This window comes from Numenius arquata, chromosome 7 (assembly GCF_964106895.1).
Source record: "Numenius arquata chromosome 7, bNumArq3.hap1.1, whole genome shotgun sequence".
In the NCBI taxonomy this organism is placed as follows: domain Eukaryota; kingdom Metazoa; phylum Chordata; class Aves; order Charadriiformes; family Scolopacidae; genus Numenius; species Numenius arquata.
The window spans coordinates 42,946,843-42,972,831 of record NC_133582.1 but is presented as its reverse complement, the minus strand read 5'-3'; the positions used below and the strand labels follow the sequence as shown (position 1 = coordinate 42,972,831).

Below are 25,989 nucleotides of genomic sequence, written 5' to 3'. Positions count from 1 at the left end.
TAGTAAATATATTGACTTTAACCAGTTAATTTCATCTAGGTATTTAAGGTCTTAATGCTTTTTTCCCAGATTTGCTTGGTTGCAATCATGTACTTGGTTTTGTACTTGTTCAACATATAACTTACATTACTGCTTATGTCCAAATCAGATGTATTTTACATCTTTGCTACATCCAGACTCTCATGCGCACAACTGCTTATACCAAATTTAGTTCTGAACCTTTCCCATTTATTTTCTACTCTTTGAGTAACGTCTGGTTGTGAAAATATCCCCAACTTATGTCTTAAAAATAGCATTTTTGAACTGAATCTTGGGGAGAAGGAAGTGACTGTCTTAAGGGGCAGCTTTTTGTATTAACATGTGGACTCTTTCCTACCCAACAATGTCATCAGACTGAAAGGGAAAGTATCAGTTTTCCTGCTGAATCTGGTGGAGACTGCCTGAGCTTTTATTTGAAAGTATGCTTTGACTGATCAAAAAAGTTTAAAATAACTCAAGGGCTAAGGTAGTTTTAAATTGATGTCATAAGGTAGCTTCATGGTCATTTTTCCTTTAATTTACAGCTCTTGCTCTGCTCCTGCTGGAAACTGTGCAAATAATAGAGCAACCTTTACAATAATAGGGCCTCTTTGTGCATAAAGGAAATGGCTTCCAAGATTCACTAAATGCTCTCTCTTATTGACTACATCGCTATATTGTTCTTTCTCTTCATTCACCCATTGATACTAAAAGGATTTCTGAATATTTGGAAAATTTTTATATTTGCTGAACTTTAAACCATGCTTGAAAGGCAGCATGGCATCGTCTTCATTATGTCTGCCTCCCATTTCTGTATACATGACAATTAGAAAATCAAAGGAAAAAATCCCAATAACTAACCACTCAGAAAATTGAGGAAAAAATTGTGATGAAAGCGTTCCTTCTTGCTGTTCGTTTTTGTTAACAACTCCTTTTAGCAGCTCCTTCCTTCCTCTCGTGCTTTGCCTCTGTACATACTGATAAAATACCAGGAGGTGAAAGTTTTGGTGAAAAGAACTGTGTCCTTCAATAAAACATTTTTCTTAGAAATTTTATTTTGGTTAAAAAAAGTAATTTTTCCTTGGAAAAACATTTTGAACTAACAACTTCATTTGTAACATCAGGTGATGGAAGATCCCCATAATGCTACTGTGATTTACATCCTCTTTATCTCTATTTTTCCTAGACAGTTCACAATAGGTAAATCATCACTCACTGAAGCCCACAAGTGAATTGAAGCTTTTTTCCTTTTTAAATTGTTAAAAGGAGAATTACGAAATGGTAGTGTTTAACTTTGGTTATATTTCTAGTTCTCATTTCGAACAACCCATTTTACATCTATGCTGTACATTGCCACATAGAAGGTAATTCTGTTAATGACTTCATAGTCCTTTTGTGCTTAGTCAAAGACTTTAATGGGCACAAAAATCCTGTTGCATCCCTTGGTTCTTTTCTTAAACAAGGCATTTTCCAAGAGAATTTTCCAGCCTAGTGTAGAAGGGCTGGACAAAAGCTTCCACTGACTTTCTGAACAATGAAGCTTCAGAGTTTAATAATGCATATCTTGTCTATAGCTGACCAATGGATGGTGATTCTCTTTGATGGAAACTTTTAAAGTTGAAGTTTTTTTGTCTTGCACTGGGAAAAATAAACCCAAACCAATCTTAGTGAGCTTAAATTATAATAATAGAGTTATCTTATTTTTCCTAATCGTAGGAGTATTGACCTGAACTGCAGAGGGGTGCAGAGCCTGTGCTCTTCTTTGCAGTAGAATTTCTCATTCAGGATTATGTAGCTCAGGGGAAAATATCTCTGTGTTTCAAACCTCTCTCCTAGTGACAGTGTTTCAGCTCTTTCTGTTTTCTCCCTTGAAGGGAGAAATCCCTTTCTGTTTTCTCCCTCTGTGATAACTGATGCACTGTTCTGAAGAGTTCTAGCCAGCCCTGGTCACCATCTGCTTTTGCTGGTGATTTGTGAGAATATGTACGTGTTGCAGGGGCATACAGAAACAGGCAAGTTTCTGCTTAGCTTGTGGGTGTGTATGTTAAATACATACACACACACACAAATACATCTGGGGTAATTCTAAACAGTTTGTTTGTGGAGCGTCATGTAACTGCAGAATCATAACATAATTTAGATCAGAAGGGACCTCTGGCAGTCTAGTCTAATCCCCTGCTCAAAGCTGGTCTGATCAGATCAGATTACTCAGGACTGTATCTGGTCAAGTCTTGGATGCCTCCAAGGACTGAGATCCTAAAGCTTCTTTAAGCCCTGTTCCAGTATTTGATCACTCTCATTGTAAAATTTTTTTCATAATGTCAAACTGGAATTTATGATTTTCCAGCTGATATTTGTTGCCTCTTGTCCTCTGCCTGTCACCTCTGAGGTTAGTCTGGCTCCACCTTCCTTTTATCCTCTGAGTTGTAGACAGCAATAAGGTTTCCCCTTTACCTTCCCTTCTTAGGGTGGAACAGACCCTGCTGTCCCAGCCCCTCCTTGCACGCAGGGGCTCCAGCCCCATGCCCAACTTGGAGGCTGCCGTCATCCTCGTTTCGGTAGGTAACTCCTGCTCAGGTGGGATCAAACTGGAATTTGCTGATTAATTTCCACAGAAAGGGAAGGGACCAGGGGCACCTTTGTGTTACTGATGAGGTCCTGCCAGTGGGCTGCCTTGCAGCCCAGTGCAATGCAGAAGCTGAAGTGCAGAGGAATGCTTGTCTCTGCTCTTGCCTCAGTCCCCAGCGTGGCCTGTGTACAAAGCTTTGCAAGGGGGGCAGCACAAGTGTCTGTGTCCTAGCCTCTCCCCTCTTAATTTTTCCAGCTCTCTGTGGCAGTGTGTTGTAGCACAGATGTGGTAGCACCATTTTTTAGTGTGTTAGTTCATGTCACCATAACATTAAGAGTTCATTATATCTCATGGCAGTGTATGTTTGTCAGAGCAGTCGAACGATTTGCTCCTCACTTTGCTGTCTGTGGTCCTGTGCAAACTGAGGAGTGTAGCTACACGGAATTATAGCAGTTTTTCCTTAAGGTAGGAAAGTGACAGCTGAGAAAATCTGCCTTTTTCCAGAGATGTAATGAAACCTTGGGATTAAAAGTGTATCATAGTCCCTAGGAACCAAGTGTGACTTTGTTACTGTGAATGTTAAGTGGTGAAAATGAACATATGTTACACCGTTCTGTTTTCTTTTTTCTTCTTCTCCTTTTTTTAAATAAAAAGGGCCTTACTTATTGTCTTCTGCATGCACTGGAATGTGAGAATGCGGTATCAATGCACCAATTACAACTACAAGGCAAGAGAAAATTAAAGATATTTATCAAAGTATTTTCATCTCTTTGGAGAAAACTGTTGTTGCCAAGTTACCGTGCTACCTGAAACAAGCTCTTGGTGGATTTAAGCAAAATATTGCAAGTATCACATGCCTTTGTTTTCCATATAGCTTGTCTTCTTGGGAAATAACCATGCTTTTATGATTTTTTTAGATAACGGGTTTTTACCCTGCCTTCAGCAATTATTGTCATGGTAATGTACAGAAAGAAACCTAAAGAGGAATGTTATTATTCAGAGCTCCTTTTCTTTTGACAATCTAATAGCAAATATCAAGTGTCTGAATGCAATACCTAAGCCACCTAGCAATACGTAAGTAAGTTGGTTCTGAATGAAGTGCTTTGTAAGCAAATAAAAGGTACCGTGACTGGCTTTAGTGCAATACGCACAGCTAGATAAAACATAATGTATTTTCAGAGAGCAGACAGATCGGGTGGCATGAGGGAGCAGAAGCAGCAGTAGAGACCTTCCTTTCTGCTCCATAGGGATCGTATAAGTATGCTGTATCAGGGGGAGAACAGGCATCTGGGGGACAACTATATTACAGCAGTGTTGCAGCCATCAGGCTGTATGTTCTGCCAGCTGGCACAGTATTGGAAACCTTTATATCGGATGTTACCATCACCTTTCTTTTCCAAGGGTCTGCGAGGAAAGCTGAGTCCCTGCCTGCCGTGTGTATGCTGCACAGGGTGGGTGGCTTTGTCACATGAAAGGAGTGGGATGATTTGGACTCACTGTCCTCGGATGGGTCAGGAGTGCTGTGTGAGCAAAGGGGTCCAATGGACTTCAGACACTGTCAGGACCTTCTTAAATGTGACGTTGTTCCTCTTCCAACGCACTCCAGTTATCTGCACTTAAATCCAGCAGGGGTTCAGCTCACCATGTTGATTTATGGTATTGACTATGCTAAAGCCAGCTAATGTGTTCTTGAAATTAGGCTCATCCTGAGTCTCAACTAAATTAGCTGTTCTGTACTCAGATTAATTCTGCATCTCTAGCTTGTGAATGCCTGGGAGTTGGCTCTACTTAGTAGGACTCAAGGAACTGTTATATGGAACCAGATAGTCTAAATGAATGTGTTGATGTCTTGAAGGTGCCTTCTTTAAATATGCTTGTCATAAAACTAAGAAGTTTTAAAGACTAGTAGTAGCTAAATCCCAAGTTCCCATCCACTGGACATGTTGTCTTCTTTCAGAAATGTCCCTTGGAATAGTTTCTGAATCAGGGCCAGTAATCGTCTGTACCCTGGAACTTCTCTAGGGTCTGAAATAGCATTTAAAATTGTATTACTGAGCTTGGATTAACTGGCCATCTATAAACAGCTGTCAAAACAATTTCACAAATGGTAAAGTGAGCAATTCTGATAAGGATGTAAAAGCTGGCATGGCAGAAGGATGCATCCAGTGCCAGTCCCTCTGCATAGTTCAGAGGCATCAGCAGTTCTGGCTGGTCACAGTCTGCTCGCAAGGCATAGAGGTTTGCTGTAGCCAGAGAAGACATTTTGAAGTTATGAGTAAGAAGACTAATTCTGATACCTTGTGTGGTTGGGAAGGAGAGGATTGTGTTTTTTAGTACAGCAGTAAACAAATAAAGAATGTGGGAAGAGAAAACAACTCAGAAAACACTAGTGTAGTCCAATGTTTGCATTATAACATAATAAATAGGCTGATTGATATGTATTTGAATGCATATATAGACATAGATAGAATGCAGATGAACCTAATAAAATTATGCTAATCACAGCAAAAGACAGCCTCTCTGCAAGAAAGAAAAATTAATGTTCACTCTGTCTGGAAAAGAAGATGTATCTTCATTTAGTAGTGTTCTTCCCATGCTAAAAAGGAATGATATTTAAGATTTTTTTTTTTTAAAGATGAAACGTTAGGCTTTTCTGAAAATGGCACTTTGTAGAAATCAAGCAATTAAACACAATAATAAATGCTTTCTTTTGTGTGAAAAAGTTTTTGGGTTTGGGGGGTTATTGTCCTGGAAGCCCGTGTATTGATCCTCTTTTCTTTTTTTTCTTTCTTTTTTTTTTTTTTTTTTTTTTTCAAACCAAGTAAGGTGAAAAATAGAAACAGGAAGGATTAGAAATTGTGGCAGTGGAGCAAGGTGCTGGTATGCAGCTTCCATAAATATCTTAAAACAGAGAAACATGAGTGAAAATGTGTCAGCATTTTAGAGGTAAATCAAACTTATAGAAAAAGGAAGTATTTTTTAAAATACTTTGGAGACAGGAGATAGCAGAGATCATATCTCAACAGGAGAGCTTCAACCACCTAGTGCTGCAGACAAATACATTTTCCCTTTTTTCTTGAGTTCTCTTTCATATGCCTTAAAGGTTAAATTATTTCTCTTGCCCAAACTCCAGTCTTTTAATGGATTTTAATTGTATTCCCTTGGTTAAATCCTTTTGGGTTTTTATCCATGTGAAACAAGTTAAAAAAAGCTCTACTAAGCATTTTTCATGTCATATTGTTTGAATTTATTTCATGCAGTAATATTTAAGTTGGTTTATCTTTCTTTACAGTGGTAGACTTAATTGGGGAAAATGGCAGAAGTCAGCATTAGCTAAAGTTAGGGCTATGGTGATTTATGACAGCTGAATATTAGGCATTTTTTTTCTTCCACTGATATTTCTTGTAATAGTAACAGGCAAAGTTGGATACCAAACATTTTCTTTTTGAAAACTGGTAGCATAAAAATATTGTTCCTGGGCCTGGATGTAACTTGTCTTGGTAAGTCAGTAAGAGACTGCCTAGAATTGAAGCATGAGGGTCAGCTCTCTTGGAATATGTCTCTGGAATATGTGAATGCACAGGGCTACTGATGGGATGGCTGGCAAGCTGGGCTTCCTTGGCTTCTGCTGCTGACCCGTGTTTCTCATGGGCAACTCTTTGCCTTCCACCTTTCTGTCTAGAAAACAAGGGATTTAGCTTTTTATTCAAATAGTCAAGACAGTCCAGCCTCTGCTAAAAATTCAATATATGCTTAGATGCTTCTGCTGAGAAAGAACAGCTTGCTGAAGCAGGTGCAGTCAGGCCTCCAGACATTTCACTACCTCCTTAGTTAACAGAGTCTGGGATACTAAAGGATTTCACCTGAAGCAGACTGGCTGGGGTGTCTTTCATGCTGTGATGAATATGTTGAGTTTTTATAACAATTATTGTACTTCATAGGCTAATTGGCTATATTAATATTGCACTCACTGCTATTACTAAAACTTGTGATAGTAACAAATTGAGAGACCATGACACCCAAGTATGTGTAGCTTGACTTTACACCAGTTTCTTTTATTTTGCTATGCTTTTGCCTCAGGAAAGTTTGGAAAAATACACAGATTTTATTTCTTTTATCTTTTAAACATGTGCCTGGTATATATTATTTCCCATTCTAGCTTAGCAGTTGTATTTACCACAGTTTATATGTGTTAGAGGAAACCAAACTGGGGCATATTTTCTGCTCACGAAAGCTGGATTCAGTTCAATACTGACCCTGCTTTGACTAGATGATCCCATGAGGTCCCTTCCAGCCTGAATTATTCTATGGTTCAGTGATTTCAGGCCAAAATCAATATAGATCCTTTGAGGTCATTAATTTACATATGAGGCTCTGACCTTTTGCCAGGGACAGCTTTAACACTGCTTATCATGTCATCAAAGATGAACATTTTAATCTGAGAATTTATTCCTTGATTTCAATTACAGAACACATTGCTACTGACATAACATGGGTGGTATAAATTCAATTTTATCTTTTTAACATTGTGCATATTGTCTATCCATATACTTTAAACTCATAATTGCCTTTAGAGATCCCTGAAGACCCAGAAATTGCAGAAGAATATTATAACGATGAGTTTGAATCCTGTTCAGAAGGCAGTGAAGAGGAGGAGGATGTGGAAGTGTCACAGATACTCTCTAAGACAAATCACCAGGTATATGTGACCTTTGGGAAAACAATATATATTTGATGCTTATGGGAAAATTAAGCTCCTTTCAAGATTTTGTCCTACTGTAACTACTGAGATTTGGTTTTGTTAGGAATGTGTATGTCAATATCATTGATTAATTATATGTGTATGCATATGTAATTCTTCCGAGACACAGATGAGAAAAGATTCTTACATTCCTTCAAGATTAAGGATAACACTCTCATGAATGCCATAAGGGGGATTGTTGTCAGTAAACTTCCTGAATGTAAAACATTCAGAGTGGGGTTCTCTCATGTGTTAGCTATCGGTAAATTAAGTTAAAGCTGAAGGTATCCTTCAAGCATAAGATAAGTTCCAACTCTAATTCCCAGGGACAGATGGGCACCTCTAGTTGCCACTTTTTCCTGCCTATATTAGACATGTTTTCTAGGACAGTGTCATGAACTGTGAGCCTAAACAACTGCAAGACTTGAGCAGCAAATCTGTAGACTTTTCCAAGAATCTTAGAAACTGTCAGTGAAGAGAAAGCTTGTTATCGAAAGTCTTAAAGTAGCTTTGTCAGATGAGGCTGCCACAAGAAAGTCTTAGGGATTGCATTGTGAAGAAGGTTGAAGATTATTGGAAAAGGCACCTAATTTCTATCTGATCAGAATGAGCTGAGATGAATCATGTCTCCAGTTATCAAGTCTCAGTGAAATCAATGAACTTAAATGCCCAAGTCAGTTCTCAAAATGGATCTTCCTAAGGTATTCAGGAACGATTCATTTCTCCTCTGGGCCACCAGCTTAAAGCACTGCATACAGTGCCTCTGAATGGTACTGTCTGATTCTGCTTAGGATCATATATGTTATTCTGAGTTCATGTGCAAATTTTGCAGAACAGAGTGTGATGGCTTTTGTATTTTAGGGAGCCAATCACATATGCTAATACTCTTCACTAAATTAAAATTAAATTATACTGATTTTTGAAAAATTGGAACTAATAGATGTAGTTGAGATGTAGTTTTTAGGGAAAAAATAAAATGTTTGTGTCAGAAAATCAGAACTTGACTTCTACCATGGTAACTAGGAGCCCTCAAATTCTCTCACCAGTTAAACTTGAAGTTTACTCAGAAACAGCTTCATTTGATTTAGAAATATCCTCCTAGCTTTCAAACTAAACATACAGGATGTTTTAAAATTCAGGATCAGTTTATAAAGTAATGGTTTAAAGAAATTATTAGTGAATTGTAAATCAGTTGAATATCTAAGGCAATGCTTTTTTTTCAGTTTGCTGGGTCTGTGTTTGCCCACAACACATAGATATGAAAATGCTCTGTTGCCCATAAAGTCTGCCACAAGATACTGTTGAAAATAAATTATTGCTCACTTTCATCACTCTGAGATTTTTTTTTTCTTTTTTTTTCTTTTAAAATTTTCATTCAGCTTTCATTGACGGTATCATTAGGTGTCAATCAATAGTGTTTTTGAACAGGCAGACAGCAGCTTAGAATTAATGAAGGGCAGAAGATAAAAATAGATTTCTCAATAATGCAGAATAAATTAGGCATTGGCAGTCAGATCTGAGCAGCGATGTTCCCTCATTTTGCGGTGACTCAGAATTCAGCAATGACAAGAACCGTCACCACGGGCTGGAAGAGCTGTCCCACTGGCACCTCTTGTCTCAGTGCAGCCTCGATGCCCTGAGGCTTCGCTCTAATCGCTCTACCCACAGTCTGTGTACACACAGAGCATCAACCCTCTGCAAACTGGCCTGCACAGGCTGACTGGGAAGCACCGCCTGTGACCATTTGCCTTTTAGGACGTCCTCTATCAAAGAAACTAATTGTCTGTCTATGTTTTTTTCTCCTGTTGACCACAGCACCTTCAATAAAGCAGAAATGTGTGTTGACATAATCACCTTTTCTTTTTCTTGGGAAGTGAGCGTATTTTTCAATTTTCCCTTTGTTAAGTGAAAAATTCTTCAGTTAAGTCTGAGGTCAAAGCAGACTGAACTTAGCCATGCAATCTGAACATCTAAACCTGAACTAACTGAAAGGAAAGTCTGTACAGTAGGCGGAAGTAAGCAAGCATTTTTAAGGAATAATATTATCTCAGTGTAAACATCTAATGTAGGTTAGGTGGAATATACTGAGAGGTCTCTTTCTGGTGATTATAAAGGGATCTACAGTTATTAGCATGCATGGGACATCTTCGTTCTGGATGTCAACAGTTATGTGAGATGAATCCCACTCAAAGGTAGGTGGGATCATGCTCAGTATTAATAATAAGATTCAAATACTACCAGAATAGATTTGATCTTGCTAGTATATAGCAGTGGTTTGCTTCTGCAGTCATTTACTTAATATCAAAACTCCTACTCCTATTTCTATGATGGGATTCATAGTCTTAAACCCTTTCTTCAAAAATACCTTTATAAATTAAGCTTTTGGAGGTGTGTGCTAATAAAGTCATTCCACTGCAACGCAAGGTAAAGACTTGTAAAATATTTACCTTCCTAATATGTGCAAATCTCTCAATTTTCCAATGCCAAGATTGCTTTAGTAGTTACTTCTGTGCGGAGAGTGCAGAAATGCTGCATCTGGTGGTGCTCCCTGGTGCACCCCATCATTTCAAACAATGATTAAAAAAAAAATCTGATGTTCATGCAGTAGGGGTCATGCATCAGGAGTCAGAGAAGGCATCTAATTGAACAACACATTGGGATACATGATGTAGAAAGACATCAGAGTTATTTATTCAAGCTATATTAGGCTCCCACAGATGTCAAGACAGACTGAGAAGTAGTGCCCTTACGTAGGATGCAACACCTCTTCAGTTAAGAAGGTAGAGTTAGACACTGGAACGATATAATTTTGAAGATTTAGGATGGGAGCTGAGACAGCTATTTTTCCCATGTTGGTACCTTTCAATACAACCTGTGTGTTTTCAGCAACATCATCCAGTTGCAGATGTGAAGTTACCACCAGTTTCAGACCCCAAGCACTTCTGGGCCTCTCATCTTAGTTGTAGCATTGGAGTTTAGTGGTTTTTGTTCCTTTTGGAGCAGAAATGCAGATTGCCAGATTTCAAGCAGCAATTTGCCAATTATTTTTCCAGACCTCTTGAAGCCAATGGCTCTTTTCCACATGTTCTTTTCTGGGAACACTGGTTTCTAATTAGGAGGAAAATTAGGGAGAATGAGAAACTGTTTCTAAAAAAAATTAATATATTTATCTTAGGAGAGGTTTAATCTTGAAAAGTTAGTGTACAGTGAAGCTTTCATTGACTTTAGTTTAGCTGAGGTGGTAATGGATTCTTTTTACTGCAGTTTGTCACCTTGTTCTTTGTTTTTTGTTTTAGTGACAATAATAGCAAATTCACCCTCTTCATTCTGACAAAGTCTACTAATGTGATACATCAACTTCCTATTTTCAATTTCCAGGTCGCTTCTGAGGTTGTCAAGCCAGATAATCAGCTGGCATAAATCATCATAGCTCCAGCAGCTGTGGGTGGTCTGTGTGCTGTCACCTAAAAATGCTCCCCTGGATTCCTAACATGTGCCTTTGCTGTTAGAAAGGGTTTTGTCCGTTCTGAATTTGAAATGTGCGAGCATTCATCCATGCTGGCTCGTATGTGTAAGAGTGCCTCTGTCTGTCAGAGTTCCTTGCCTATTCTGTAGGGCTTTGCTTTCTCTGCAAAAAGAGAAACATTAAAGAAATATATTAAATAGATAAACATATTAAATAAACCAGCTAAAATCCTCTTGGATGCTAAACCCAAGTGGAATAAAGGCATAAATAGTTTCTACCTCAGTGTAAGTTGATTAACTATTTATTCAACTATTTACCACTGTGTGAAACCACATTCTCTTACTCGTTGAAATTTTATTTAAGGTAACCAAGTGAAGCTGGCTAGTTTCCTTGAAAACTGGTGGTGATTGAAGTGGTGAAAGTGTATCTTTTGCCTTACAGCGTAATGAGAAAAAATCAGCACTGTTGTGATATTTGGAGTAAATATGATGTCCTGTTGTGAGAAGTCAAAGCTTTGGGAATTACAGTCTTTATCCCATTAAAAATGAAAACCAGGTTTTATTAAAGCAATTGTATTAATTGTATGTGGTCACTTACCATGTTTTTTTCTGTCTATAGAATAATTTATATAAGCAGAAAATTATTATAAAGTTTGAGTTTTGAATGAAAAATATTTAATAACTTTTCAATTAAATCCTAAATGTTCTTTTTTTGTTGGGGGTTTTTTTAGGTTTTTTTTTTTACAAATACAGAGGAATTATATCTGTAATATTAAGTCTGTCTTAATTTAATATTCAATATATATCTTATATATAAATGTAATACGTTCTGCAGCATTTCCTGGGCACTTTACTGCTAACTGGCAGTAAAGCAGCTAAGCAGGGTCAGATTAACTTGGTCATCTGAGGTAACTCAGGCACCTTGGACGGGCTGTGGAACTGGAAACCCTGGTGCTGACTTTTTCCAGCCAGGACCCCACAGGCTGCTCCAAAAGGGTAAAGAGGCTCCTTCAGACCTATGAGCCTTTGAATTACCTGTCAAAACGGCCAACCAAGAAGCTGATTCCCATCTTGTAAACGTCAACTAAAATAGCAGAGCCTGTTTCAAATATAAGCCCATAAAACAAGGTGATAAGAAGTTAGATCATTCTCATCCATAACAGCTCTCATTTGCACCAAAAGGTCACTAACCAGCTAATAATCATTGCCAACAATTATTGTTATCCTGTTAAGGTATACTGGCAGTTCCTCAGTTTGAGAAATTTAGAATGAAAGAAATATAAAGCAGACTGTCCATTGTAGAAGCTGAAGTCAATAATGGTTCTTTTTATTCCAGTGTTTTAAATTTTAAAGCCATAGGCTTCTCAATATTTTTTAGAATACAGATTTTTGGCAGATTTTTCATTGAGGTTAAGAATTTGACTTTCAGTTTTTAATAGTCAAGAAATGCCAAGTTGTCAAATGTGATACAGCAGCAGCATCTAGAAACTCAGAGTCCAAGTTTCTCTTGGACTTTAATAAAATTGTGATCTACTGGAGCCAAATCATTGCTTAATAGACAGATCTTTAAATTTCATCTGTGTACACAAACAGCATTTCCCATGAAAGGTATCATGGCAAAACTGTTAATCATCTGTCTGGTAACAGAATACTTGAAATAGAAAAGTGCTAAAATCTCTTCTTAATTAAAATTTTTTTCAATCAGTCATTACTAGATATGTAAGTAGATGCAATTACATGAAACATAAGTATTAATTTGCAGTGGGCAGCTATCATATGCATAAGAATTTTGGCATAGTTAAGAACTACATACTTGCCTTTTTCAATGTAATACTGTTCTAGATATTCCAGGACTAACCGATGATAAAATGCTGATGTAGTTTCAGAGATTGCACACCACCCTCCACAGTAAACATGTCTTCTTTAAACTCCATGCACAGTTGTTCTACATGCTTGTGTTCTGCAAGGAATCTGATGTAAATAATTGTTTGTATATAACATCATTCCCAAGCCTAATAGAAGAAGAAAGCATAGAAAAAATCCTGAGGAATGTTGACTCTTTGTAGTCTAGTGTTGACACTCATTGGAATAGAGTAATATCCTTTGTGTTTGTGGGATCATACATCTGATGTATGTGCTTATAGTTAAATTTGTGCTCACATTAATGCTATTGCTGATTTCATTTATCCACAGGACAGTGATATTGAGGCAATGGTCAACTATTTGGAGGGCTTCTTGAATAACAGCTCATTGGGTAAGATGATATCTCTTCTTTAAATGTAATAGCGGCAGTTATTAGCAGTCTGTATTCATCGCAGTCCAATTATTTCCATTTTGCAACAAAATAAATCAAAAATGTGATCTTCTTGGAAATTGCTTCCTTAACCTTCTGCAGAGAAGTATAAATATGCCAAAAGAAAAGGAATACACAGTTAAATGCTTTTGTTAAAAAATAATAGAGCCATAAAGCATGATGGTCAGAAGTGCGGAATGTTATAACAAATGCTTTTAAAAACTTGGCTTCTGCCATCTTTTCTCGAGAAGAAAATGTTTAAGGATATGTAGGTTCTTTTATAGTTTCTAGTACTGGTAACAATAAAAGAAAATGAGTTAAAATATTTAAAAATTTCTTTTAAATGGTGATCCAGGTTTAGATAATATTTATTTTATTTTACAGTATCTCACTGCAGGCACAGAAAAATCACTGAGAATTTAAGCTTGCCATTTAATCCTAAAATCTCCTGCAAGTTCTCTCTATAGATTTAGAGTTTGAAAACGTGAATCCCTGTGTTCTACTTAAAAGCTAAAAAGAAAAGTTAAATGAAAGAAGGCTATTTGCTGAGGCTGGTGTTGTCACTGCCCTTGAAGACCACCGGGTGTGAACTGTGCCAGCAGCAGCCTGTTGATGTGTTGTGTGAGAGCTCAGCTCAGTTCCCAAGGGCTCCCAGGGGAACTGCAGTCTTGTTTAGCTGCCAAATTTATACTCGTTCAGTTGGGATAAACCTGACTTAGTCTTACCTTGTGTCTCTGACACAATAATGTAGGAGAAGCCTGGGAAAACTGGATCATGTCTGGTCATCTTCTGGGTCTCACATCAGGCAGATCCTTGGGACTGAAGGCAGGAACATTCACATCCAGCTTGTCTTCATACTAACAGAGATCCCGTGTTCTTCAAATTCTGCACTCATTTATGCATTTGCAGCATCATTGTCTGCAGTGGGTTTGCAGGAATGGAAATAGGGACAAAATTTAGCTCTATGCTTCAATATTTTGTTATTTTAATGAAAGAGAGGAATTGCCTTGAGAGCTTCTGGGAATAACCCAGAGTATTAGCCAAAGGCTAATTTTGAATACTAATTTTTAAAAATACAGTGGTATTTTTAAAAAATCTTAGTATTAAAGAGACTCTTGTCTTCCTCTCTTTCTTTCAGTATTAAGAACAAGATGATGTCTTTTAAAATTATAACATTAAAGAATTGAATTGTGCTTTAATCATTCAAAAATATCTGACCAGTCTGTGCTGAAACTTAAAGCCTTTCTCCAAACTGAGTTCATAATTAGGTTTGTATGGTTTGTTTCAAACAAATACATGTGATGATAATGAGAGAAATCTGCTAGAGTCCCTTTTATCTTTGTATGCTCAGTGTCACTGAGGCAATTTAAATATTTACTGTTTTTAGTTCTTCCAATGTCAAGCTACAAAGCTGCAGTTGGGACCACTTGTATGTGTTCACTAACATTCATTTGTACCTTGCTTTTTCTTTACTGGGCTGCAAATTCATGTTACATCAAAATTTTCTGTATATCATGCATTTTACATAGGTTAGGCACTTGTTCTCTTTGTTCACCCTAAAGCTAGTTCCATCCACTTCCATGTCTGCATTTCTTTAACTGATCACTAGCACATTGGTTATAGCTGTGGGATTGACAGTACCAGCCTGTGCCCCACCTCTTGTCATCCCATGCCTGTAGTCCTTTACACCTCATCCTTTGTCCCCACTTTTCAATGCATCTGCTGTTGTACCATGCCTGTATTCCTCTATATTAATTGAATTAAGTTAGCTATAAACATGTCATTCTACTATCTACTATCTATCTAGTCTACTACTATCCATCTAAAAATGCAGGTTGTATGATAGAAAAATAAGTGGAAATAAAACAAAATAGCCACAACTACCTGGTCATTAGAAGAACTGCTGTTCCAGCGTAAGCAATTAAATCAAAGTTCATGGCGGGTCAAGACAAGTTCAGACAAAGCCTGAAGCCTTGCAAACTCAGGTCCAAGCATTTGACCTAGTACTAACATTGGCAATACCATATTATTAGGCTACAGAGCTGCAACATCATTATAATGGCTACTCTTGAAAACAGTATGGATTTCAATGATAGGGTAGATGCAGAAATCCAGCCTAGATGGAATTTCTTGTAGTGTCTTTCATTGTTAAGGGTATTGTGAAAAAATTACATACTGTTTCAAGCAGATGTTAGAGAACTTCTGAATAGAATAAAACTAAAACTTTTTTTAATGTCAGCATGGGCTGTGTAAAGAGGATGCATTAAATCATAGAATCACAGAATGGTTAGAGTTGGAAGGGACCTTAAAGATCATCGAGTTCCAACCCCCCTGCCATGGGCAGGGACACCTCCACTAGACCAGGTTGCTCAAAGCCCCATCCAGCCTGGCCTTGAACACTTCCAGGGATGGGGCATCCACAACTTCCCTGGGCAACCTGTTCCAGTGCTTCACCACCCTCACAGGAAAGAATTTCCTCCTAATATCTAATCTAAATCTCCCCTCTTCCAATTTAAAACCATTACCCCTTGTCCTGTCACTACATTTCCTGACAAAGAGTCCCTCTCTGGTTCTCCTGTAGGTTCCCTTCAGATGTTGGAAGGCTGCTATGAGATCTCCCTGGAGCCTTCTCTTCTCTTCTCCAGGCTGAACAACCCCAGCTCTCTCAGTCTGTCTTCATAGGGAAGGTGTTCCATCCCTCTGATCATTTTCGTGGCCCTCTGCTGGACCCGTTCCAACAGGTCCATGTCCTTCCTGTGTTGAGGACTCCAAAGCTGGACACAGTATTCCAGGTGGGATCTCATGAGCACAGAGTAGAGGGGTAGAATCACCTCCCGTGACCTGCTGGCCATGCTTCTCTTGATGCAGCCCAGGATGTGGTTGGCTTTCTGGGCTGCCAGTGCACACTGCTGGCTCATGTTGCGCTTCTCATCCACCAAATATACGTTGTTTTTCCATAGGTAGAGTTTCTTTAGTGTAAACCTCAGTGTTGAAGGGTAAAAGCAACTGAGGTTTTGAAGTAACTGAGTTTTCTCCTGAAGAGTTCCCACCGAGTCACTGTGAATACCAGTGCTTTAGTGTGGTACAAGGTTCATTTTGGGTTGGCTATAAGGTTCCATGTGGAGTATATTTGAAATAAGATAGTCCATGGTGATAAAGTTTCAAAAATTGGGAAGATCCCAGAAAAGAACTGTAAAATGAAACAAAGTTTGAAAACCTGGCTTTGAAATTTACTAAACCTGCTTATCTTAAAGGAGGAAAAGGTTAGAGGCAGTTGGCTCACTTTGTATTGTTTAGAAACTCAGGAAAATCCATCTGATTCTAAGATTTTTAATCTTGTAGAAAAAGTCCTTGAAGGATCTCTTATGTGGCAGTGAAAGCTGAAGAAAGAAATCCAAAGAGAAGTCTATGAGTCAGTGGAGATAATAGCTTCACAACACATAATGGCTTACCAAGAGTAAATGTCTATCACCAGTTATTTGGCTGTTAGCAGAAATGGTGGTAGGAATGCCTTTGGACCATAATGTATGAAAAATCTCACCATATAATCATAATCACCCATTTAAATGTAAGTGTGAATAAATGACAGCCAGAGGATTTGTTTCCCTACAGATGCGTTCATCTAACCTTTGACAGAGCAGGAAGGATGCAGTGAGAAGCTCAAACTAGTGCTCCATGACCTGCGAGGACAAAAGTCTTTTGCCCTTTTGACCTATGTTGCTCTCTGCAGTACTGGGCTGGACACTGGGAGAGTATTTGGCTTTGAAATGCATTTAGAAAACCACAGTACCTGGTTTTTAAAAGTCAATGCTCTTGTTGATTAATTGGATTTTGTTTAATGAATCAAAAATTATATATTACTTAAAAATGCAAATAGTAGTCTGGCCACTTTTTGAAGAAGCGTAGTTCCTTGTTCTGTGTTGATGTATGGATAGGCAAACTGCTTGAAGCTGGGTGCAAAATATATTTTTAATCAAGTAACTGCTTCTAACAAAATACCTCTGATATAGAAGTTGGCAAGTTATGAATCATCCCAGGAAAATTTTTTGCAGCTTGCTGTAGCAACAACGTGAAAAGCTCTTAACAGTTTTCACTGAGAACTCTTTTTTTAAGACTAACCACACTTCTGCAGCATCCCAGAACCTGTAGTCATTGCAGCTGCCTTATAGCACCCAGAAAATAATATTAAGTGGAGAGGAAGATAGATACTAGTTTGCGTGTAGAGAATAAGTTTTGCTTGGCCAACCGCCAGCGTGAAGAGTAGGCAAAGTACAAATTATCTGGTCTGGAATCCCAGAAAAAACCAAGAAGGATGTCTTTAATAATGAAATGTCAGAGGAGAAGAAGATATTGTAGCAATAAATAGATTGAACCCACTAAGCAGAAAGAGTATGCTGAGCTCTTACTACAGTGTGATATATCCTGTAATAATAGTAATACCAGAATTTAACTGAGCCCTGTGGTTAAATGTATTCTTTCCTAAGAAAATGCAAGGATTGTATTTTCCTTCGACTATTGGTGCTCAGGGTGTCAATTTTTTATTGCTTTTGAAGCCCCAAAGTCCCACATCTGGACCTTAATCCTATGCCAACTCCAAGAGGATCATGCCACCCAGTAAGTCATTAGCATTGCTTTGCACCGTACTTGAGGTTTCCTCAGGGCCACCATGAGGACAGCTGAATTTTCCAATGCTACTAAAGTAATTGAATGCTTACAGACCCCGTGTAAAAATGTATGGATATGCATGTGTAGTGTTAGAGTAAATGATCAGGAAATGTTTTTTGCATCAATGGGTGAAGTTACTGGTTGCTTGTAAGAACTGAGCTTGTCATTTTTCATCTTTTAAACTATGTTAACTATACCTCAGTTGTAATACTTGGCACCGGACAACTGCTAGCCATTAGGTGTAAAGAGAAGTTAGGAAAATGTTTGAAAAAGCCTTTTTTTTTTTTTTTTTTTGTCCATAGCCAGGAATCAATTTCTTCTGTGGTTTCTCTCCATGCCTGCTTCCTACCTTCTGAATCCAGCAAAGCTCTGAATCCAGCAGACACTTGCTGTGAGTGATTCAGAAGGATCCCTCACAATATAAAGTTTTAATCTCAATATTCAACCTTATGTGATCAGGGTCTAGAGTCATGTAAGACATAGGAGCTTAACTCCTGGGAAAGCCATGATTATGCATTCCAGGGAAGCATTCATTACTCTCTGGGAGTGTCTCTACTGCTCATCGCAGGAAGGTAACTGCAAGCTCCCTATGGCTTGCATGAGATCAATGTTAATGCAATCCAAACTAAACCCCAACTGAATCCAAGCTAAAAACCCCTGCTAGGGGAGGAGAGTGTGCTCATTTAGACAAGGTATTGTGTCAATGTGTTTGTGTGGCTTTTGGCTTGTTCATATCCTGTGCAGCGCCCTCCTGTGTCTGTTCAGAACTTGGGCACTGTGTGCCACAGCCTGTACATTTACACAGGATGTAGTTCCACCATGATACACATTCTCCTCTTTTGGGAAGTGAAATCCTGATGTCAAATATTTTGCAAGAAGAAACTAAAATAGCTGCTTTGTTTAGTTTAGCAAATTGAAAGCTGAAGTAGGATCTCCTTTTCCATTTATAAAGAAATGACAGTAGTATGCAAAAGGGAAGGGAAGAACTGAGTAAGCCAAAGAAAAGGACAGGCACAGGAGAAAAATGAGCATGAACTGGCCAATCAAGAAGTTTTGTTGGGAAATTGGACGGGAGATTTTAGCCACGAGCTCACAGTGAGGCTCTGGAATCATCTTCCAATGGGAGCAGTAAGGGCAATAAATAAAACATAGAATCGTAGAATGGTTTGGGTTGGAAGCGACCTTAAAGATCATCTAGTTCCAACCCCCCTGCCCTCGGCAGGGTCACCTCCCACTAGACCAGGTTGCTCAAAGCCCCATCCAGCCTGGCCTTGAACACTTCCAGGGATGGGGCATCCACAGTATCTCTGGGCAACCTAAATTTCTTAGGTTAAGCAGAGACTTATGCAATGGAATGGCAACATGAAATTGCAGGGTATTTGTACTGACAACCCTGACAGTCCTCTGTGATGCAGCACTTCTGTGTTCCTGTGGATAAGCACCACAGTAGTCTGTGAGCATTAGGTCCTTAAATATTGCAACAGCCCACGAGGCCTCTAAACAGAAAGAGTGTGCATGTGTGTATATGCCTATGTGTATTTTTCACACATATGTATGTATTTACATATACTGGTATGAGTATATATATATGTGCATACATGAAAAGAGTGCCTTCATCTGAAGGGGAAAGTGATATAATAAATTAAATACTTTCAATTTACAGTAATGATCAAGCTAAAGGAGAGAATTGCCTGTTAGGAAGAAGGTTCTTGCTCTTATAAATATGTGCAAGAACAACGGAGGAAAATGCATATTGTCTAAGCAAATTTAATTTTGTTGAATATTTATCTGTCCCAGCACTTCCTCAAGTGACTGTTCTTTCTGTTGTAATGTAATTCCCTGTACGCTACACAGAAGGAAAATTGTTGTTTCAGTTCTGGTGTCTTTAAGCTGTAAATCTACTTGTCCCTCAGAAAGGAGTTGCCCTTAATGTGCATCTAATAATCTAATTCATCTTTAATTAATGTGGCACTACCTTGTGAGAAACAAGGTCTTCCTCCTTCTGACTGCCCTTGATTCTGCAATAGAGCTCAGGGGATGAAGGTGAATAAGGTTTTGTGTCTGTGCATTGATTTGTAGGCTCGGGGACTGTCACCAGAGTGTCTCCAGGGGCATCCCAGGGATTCAGAACTCTCAACAGCACTATGGCTGAGACCAAACTGAGACGCTTGAGGGAGTAAGTAGCATATTCATATATTACTGATATTCAAACAAATAGGATGAATTTGAAAAACTGCAGAACACAGCAAAGAAAAGCATGTGTTGCTTCTCCACCCCAAAAAATCCCTTCAGTGAAACGAAGTGGATGGTAAGGTATTCTTTACAGACTGGATGCCTACTTGCCTCCAGAGGAGGAAGGTTGACTGTCACTTCTGATTGTTTTCTCATAATCTGCACAACCATTGTCATCCTTGAAGGATCTAGTTTGTCTTCACTGCTGTCTGTGTCATTCTGAACTTCGCTTTCTTTATTAGCTCAGCATATGCACATAAGTCACCTGCAGATACCCATGTTCCCACCACGTTTGCTCCCTCACCCACACTTCATTCTTGCCTGGAACAAAAGACTAATGGATTTGATTCCCATCATGATATGATGATTTAAACCAAACATGTTTGCTGCTGTTGGCTGGGATTTTCAAATGAGACAGAGGAATTTGCATGTGCAGCTCCCTTTGAAACTCATTGTCTAATTGCTTTCAGCATCATTGAAACCCCAGCTTCATTAATCAAGATTTCTGTGTCTTAATAAAACAAAGATCTGTGCTTCCTTTCTAGAATGTACTGGTTAATGTATCTGGAGCTTTTACCTTAATTCAGTAATTTCTGGCTTTCCAAGATTTATTGTACCCTAATGTAGGTGCTGATCTGATAATCATAATGCTATGTATTATTTCTGAACTCAAATTTTCTTTGCAGTGTTGCAACATTCAACTGATCTCAGATTGTAAACTCTTTAAAAAGGGGCAGTTTTCTTTTGTGTGGGTGCACGGTGCCAACAATATGGTGAATGTTATTAGAATACAAATAAGTTCAAACAGTTAATACTAGTAGTTATTTAATGAATCCCCTAAAGAAAATTAATGCAATCACAACAGCGTTGATGCCAATCACTGTTTAAAACAAATTACAGTGCCAAATGCACCGTGTATTGAAGGGAAATACCAATATAGATTTACTCCAGATAGAAGTTGTTCAGTTTTATGGTATTTCATGATGCAGCAGCTCCTAGGGTTTCACTTCATGGCTTAGCCTTTATTGTGCAACCAGTCAGCAGGTCTCACAGCCTGCCATTCTGATTGCTTTCCATTCCGTTTTCATGGAAAGTACTTATAAAACTAAAAAAATGCATCATGTTATGCCAACTAGTTGCAAGGTGAGGTTGTTTAGTCAAAATGCCACTAATTTTACAGCCTTCACCTTGTGTTCTCATGGTTGCAGGATAAACCTTAACTATTTGAATTTCATAGTCATTGCCTTTAGGGCTGAGGTGCAATTAAATCACTTGCTTCTTTCAAATTCTGGTTTTTCCAGTGCTGTTTCATGGTTTTCACAGTTTATTGGTTCTGATAGAATAAACGCCTAGTGGTGGTTAAATGCTGAAAAATTTGGAATATGATCCTTTGGAAATGTCACATTTCAGAATAGTTTATAGACTAGCCATATGCTAATGAAAAGCCTGATTAAATGCAGTAGTGCACATTTAATACGTTAGACTTCCTGGCTTTGGAACACTTTCCTAGTTGTCGTTTCATTCCTGAATGAGAACAGTCAGCTGAGTATGTAGGCCAAAAGACCCAACTGTCATCTTGAGAACTTCCAGCAGACTGTACTCGTGAATGATTTTCAAGTTACATTCGTTAAGAGAACAAGTTAAGGGGGGAGTATGTTTTGGGTTTGTTTGGGGTGGGGGTTTTTTGGTAAATAGAGGTACAGATCTTTTGTGCACTATAATAGCTACTTTAAAGACGTCTATCAAAATATTTACTCAGGTTATTGCCCTTTCTGCTAAACATACTATGACCTTGTCATTTTCTGAATATGTAAAGGTGAGTGAGTATGTTAATCGCTTGGAAGTTAGGGTGTTAAGAAATGAGTGAGCACAGTACCCGACATCCACATACACAAGCTGATCCTTGCAGTGTCTTACACATGGCCAGTCTGCACACAGAGCACAGCAGGGGAGTTTTCAGTGGTGAGAAGGAAGTACATCTGGCTGCAGAATGATGCATGAGGCCTCAGCTGGTCTGCTCATCCCTCAGCAAACTTCATGTAATGTATTGTATTTCATCCACACAACAGTGCTGCTGAGGTAAGGCTGCTATAATTTAGACCTGTGCTATTCGGTTTTACCAGGAAGCCACGGACTTATGTTGGGGTCTTCCAGTTGACAGCTTCTAATGAAAGAGAGAATGTTGTTTTTTTGTCTTAAAAAAGTGAGTAGCTGGAGTTCTGATGAAACAGAAAAGAAGAGCAGTGGAGACAATGTGAAAGTGCAGTGAAATCTGTCTAGGCGGCAAGTCACTGTAGAAACAAAAGTATGAAGGTTTGAGGTTGGTGCCATTTTCAGATGCTGACAACAATAGATTCTGATGAGGGAGACTCTCTTTTATTGTCATGAATTGCTCCGAAAGTAAGCATTGTGCCTACACATTGCAAGTAACATTAATGCAAGCAACTCAATAGTTCTGAAAAAAATGGTATATTCATGTAAAACAACACAGATTCTAACAGCAAAAGGGCCTTTTAGACATTTTTAATTGACACGTGAATGATGTATATGGGCTGGAAAACAACTGCAGCAGGACAGTCACTTGACAAGATGTGATGTGCTCATTGTTTGAGTCATCACAGTGTGTTGCCTGAATGTGTTCTTCTACATTAGAGGGACTTGCTCTTTATTGGAGTGCCAATTTAGGTAGCTGTATTCTTCTGCAGGGCTTTATACCTATCTTCATGTGAGAGGGAAGTTGTGCTAAAAGTCCTTACAGGAATGTAGAAAGAAGTCATGGATGTTCTTGAATGTGGTAGTTAGGAATCCTTTGCCTTCTCCTATTTTAAGCCAAAACAAAAGGCTCAGGGCTAAACCTATAGACAGCCTGATAGTGTTTATGATTCAGCCACCAGCTTCCTTCACCACAGTCCCTGAATATTTTCCCTGGCATCTTCTTTCCAGTTCCCATTGCACTCTGTTCCAGCATTTTGAATTGCTGTCCCCTCAGTAAAAGTCATGATAAAATCACCTACTCCAGTGACAACAATTTGTTATACTTGGTATCAGTATTAATTATAAAATTTATAGCAGCAAAGATTTAACTTTACCTTTCAAGAGGAGTTAATTCTCTCTGCAAAGCCTTCTACTTCAGTGCTAAGTATTTTGATATTGGGATCTTCTGCAGTGTTGATAAGAAATCGCTTTTTCTTGAACTAGCCCCCTCAAAGGTTAGCTGAGCTTTTTCTCATTATGCTCTGTCCCAGCTTTGCATGTTAACAGCGAGAAATCAAGCAAATATGTAAATCAGACTTGTGTGACTCTCATTCCTCATATTGGGCATTTAAGCTGAGGAATCACGTTAGATGCATGAAACAGGAGATGTTTCTTGGTATTTTCTGTCGTGGCCACGACATTCTCATGGTGGTTCCCATCCAAGGTACTGGGTGACTTGGTGCATGCCTCAGTCTGAGAAGCTCTAGTCTCACATGCTCTCCAGAGCCAAATTATCTTCACCAGAGAGATCCATGAGGAAAAATTAATTTCCATTCCACCAATGCTCCCCTATAGAGACTTTCCAACTATGCGTCTCAGACGAGTACCAATGCTGTTGTTCAGAAAAAACTCCTCAAGCCAAAACTTTTTTTTCACCACCAGATCAAATTGTTACATCACCTATTCCTTTTCTTTGACCCTAAGGTCCATACAACTTGTCACACTCTTCTTTGCAAGATGTTAGAAGCTTTGGCGGAACGCATTATCTGAAAGCTCGAGGAAAAGCTTTAGAAGAGTCAGTGTAGCAAATGTTAGCTTGTTTTCTGCCAGCTTCTGAAAAACTTGGTAGGCAACCTCAAAGCTTTCTTCAGGCTTGAACTAAGAACACTGCAGTAAAAGAGACAGGCCCAACTTGTTTAGATCTCTAGCTGAGAAAGTTTTCCTGCTTCTTTTTAGCTTACTCTGTCTTCTTGTGAGGCCCTTCTTTCCAGGTTTTTGACCCCCTCACCCACAATTTGACCACAATGAAGGGCCTGGCAGAAACACAGAAGCCTGTGGGAAGTCTTACAATATATGCTTGACATCTCAAGTCTTTGCAGGTTTTCATGATCTAAAATGGAAAAACGAAGGTGAGAAATAAGACAAGTATGTGCAGAAATTTGTGGAAAAGAACAATCCTTATTAAGAGTTCTGGTGCAGTTGTCTATATTGACAATTGCACCTCCCTATATTACATAGTATTTGTATCCCAGGTGTCCAGCTTCCCCTTGAAGTCTCTTCAGCACTGTAGTTAGTCAAAATTAATTTCTTGGCGTTGTAAAATCAGGATTCCTGTTTTACAGACTAAGGCTAGCTTTTGAGTAACGGAATAGCTATGGAACAAAATGTGTGTCTTGTTCTGTCTTTCCTGAAAATATAAAGAGATATAAAACCTTAGGAAATGGAGTAAAAAACCTTAGTACAGAGTGTTTTGTGCTCCTTTGTGGAGTGTACCCATGAATACATACAATGAGTCATTTTAATAGCCGTGAACTTTAATATGCAGCTTAGAATTCAATAAAATGTATGTTAGTAAAAGGAGAAGGCTTTTATGCCCCCAATTTTAAGTACATTAAAATCCTTTTGCACAGCAGTAAGCACTTCTTAGTCAGTCCCTGAAGTCTTACACACAGCAGCATGCCATGATCAGGCAAAAGACTTCATCATCACCTGCTGAGTGTAAGTAAAGCCATCTTTCAGAAGTCAGGGAGTAAAGGCATTTGGTGATATTTTTATTCTGTTCCTGTGAATTCTCATAACACTATTGCTTTAGACTCATGAGCAGTATGCATATATGCTTCTTGTGCTTGTGACATTGGCATCAAATATATCGTTTATCTTAAAAATTCAGAAAGAAAGGTCATACTGAAGTCATTGAATAGGCACTGGATAATTTTTAAGATAAGTAGTCTTAAAAATGCCTAAAGTGTACAAGACTTTTTGTAAATTTATTTCTGCACATTTTTTAACTACTGCAGTAAAGAAACTGATTATTTGATTTAGTGTTTTATTAGATGCTAGGTGGACCTTCCTAAGGGTCAGCTCTGAGACTTCTGAAACTGGTTTTGCTGTTGGCATCGTTTAGGGCAGCTTTAGGTGAAGACAAAAGCAACAAATATAGAAAAGCTAATTGGGTTTTTTAGGCTTCCATAGAAAAAATTCTCAGTGACCTTCTAATTGCTGTTGACTGTCATGTTGAAAGTGTCATGAAGTAAACATGCATGAGGAATAAAATGTCTTCTCACAGAAAAAAGATATATTTGGTAAGGAAGTTTATTGACACTGTCTGAGCTATGGCTGTTTTTTTGCAGATGAATAGAGGACATTTTTCTTGAGGGTATTGATCCTGGAATGTTTTTCAGCAGGAAATTTCCTCTCAACGCAAACCACAGTTGTTCTGCTCAACGCTCCATTTTCTGGTAATAATTTCTGGTGATTCCAAGACATCTTGCAGCATAACTGTAGCTTTTTGCTTGTCGTGAGCTAAGCCAAAATATTACTTAGATATCCATCCTCCTTGTCACATCCTTTCTCACACCTCATTTTTAAAGGCCAGTTTCCGTCTCTTAATTGTTTAAGGCCGAATGAGCTTACTACAGAAACACATTAACATCTTAGCTCATGAGTTTCTCTTTCTTTTACTGTTAATCTATTTCAAGATAATTGCATACTTACCTTCCAGACCCAGAATCGAAGGTCTGAAATATTTTTGTTTTGCTGTTTGCTTTATAAGCAAGTGAAGTGAAAATATGGTAAAAATAACTGGGAACACTAGGAGAGTTGAATCTGCTTTTATGTGACCAAACTGGGAGCTTGGTTCTTGGCTCTTGTCAGGGAGAAGTGAGTTCCTGGTTTGTGAACTGTTCCTGTCCCAAGGCAAAAACTGAGAGAGAAGGTGGGAATGGGTGAATCCTGGGCTCTTCCTGCCTAAGAAGAAATGAAGGTGATGCAGTGGCTACTGCCCAGGAATATTTGAGTCCTCTGCAGAAGACA

At 38.5% G+C, this 25,989-nt stretch overlaps 1 protein-coding gene across 1 annotated transcript in view; it reads left to right on the top strand.

Annotated features, from left to right (window-relative positions):
• The window catches only part of NEK11 (NIMA related kinase 11), a 93,683-nt gene that overhangs the window by 54,368 nt on the left and 13,326 nt on the right, over positions 1 to 25,989 (top strand). The window contains exons 12-14 of the mRNA XM_074150436.1: positions 7,162 to 7,286; positions 12,987 to 13,047; positions 19,831 to 19,927. Of these exons, the coding sequence (XP_074006537.1) occupies positions 7,162 to 7,286; positions 12,987 to 13,047; positions 19,831 to 19,927 (283 nt within the window). The remainder of the gene's footprint in view (positions 1 to 7,161; positions 7,287 to 12,986; positions 13,048 to 19,830; positions 19,928 to 25,989) is intronic.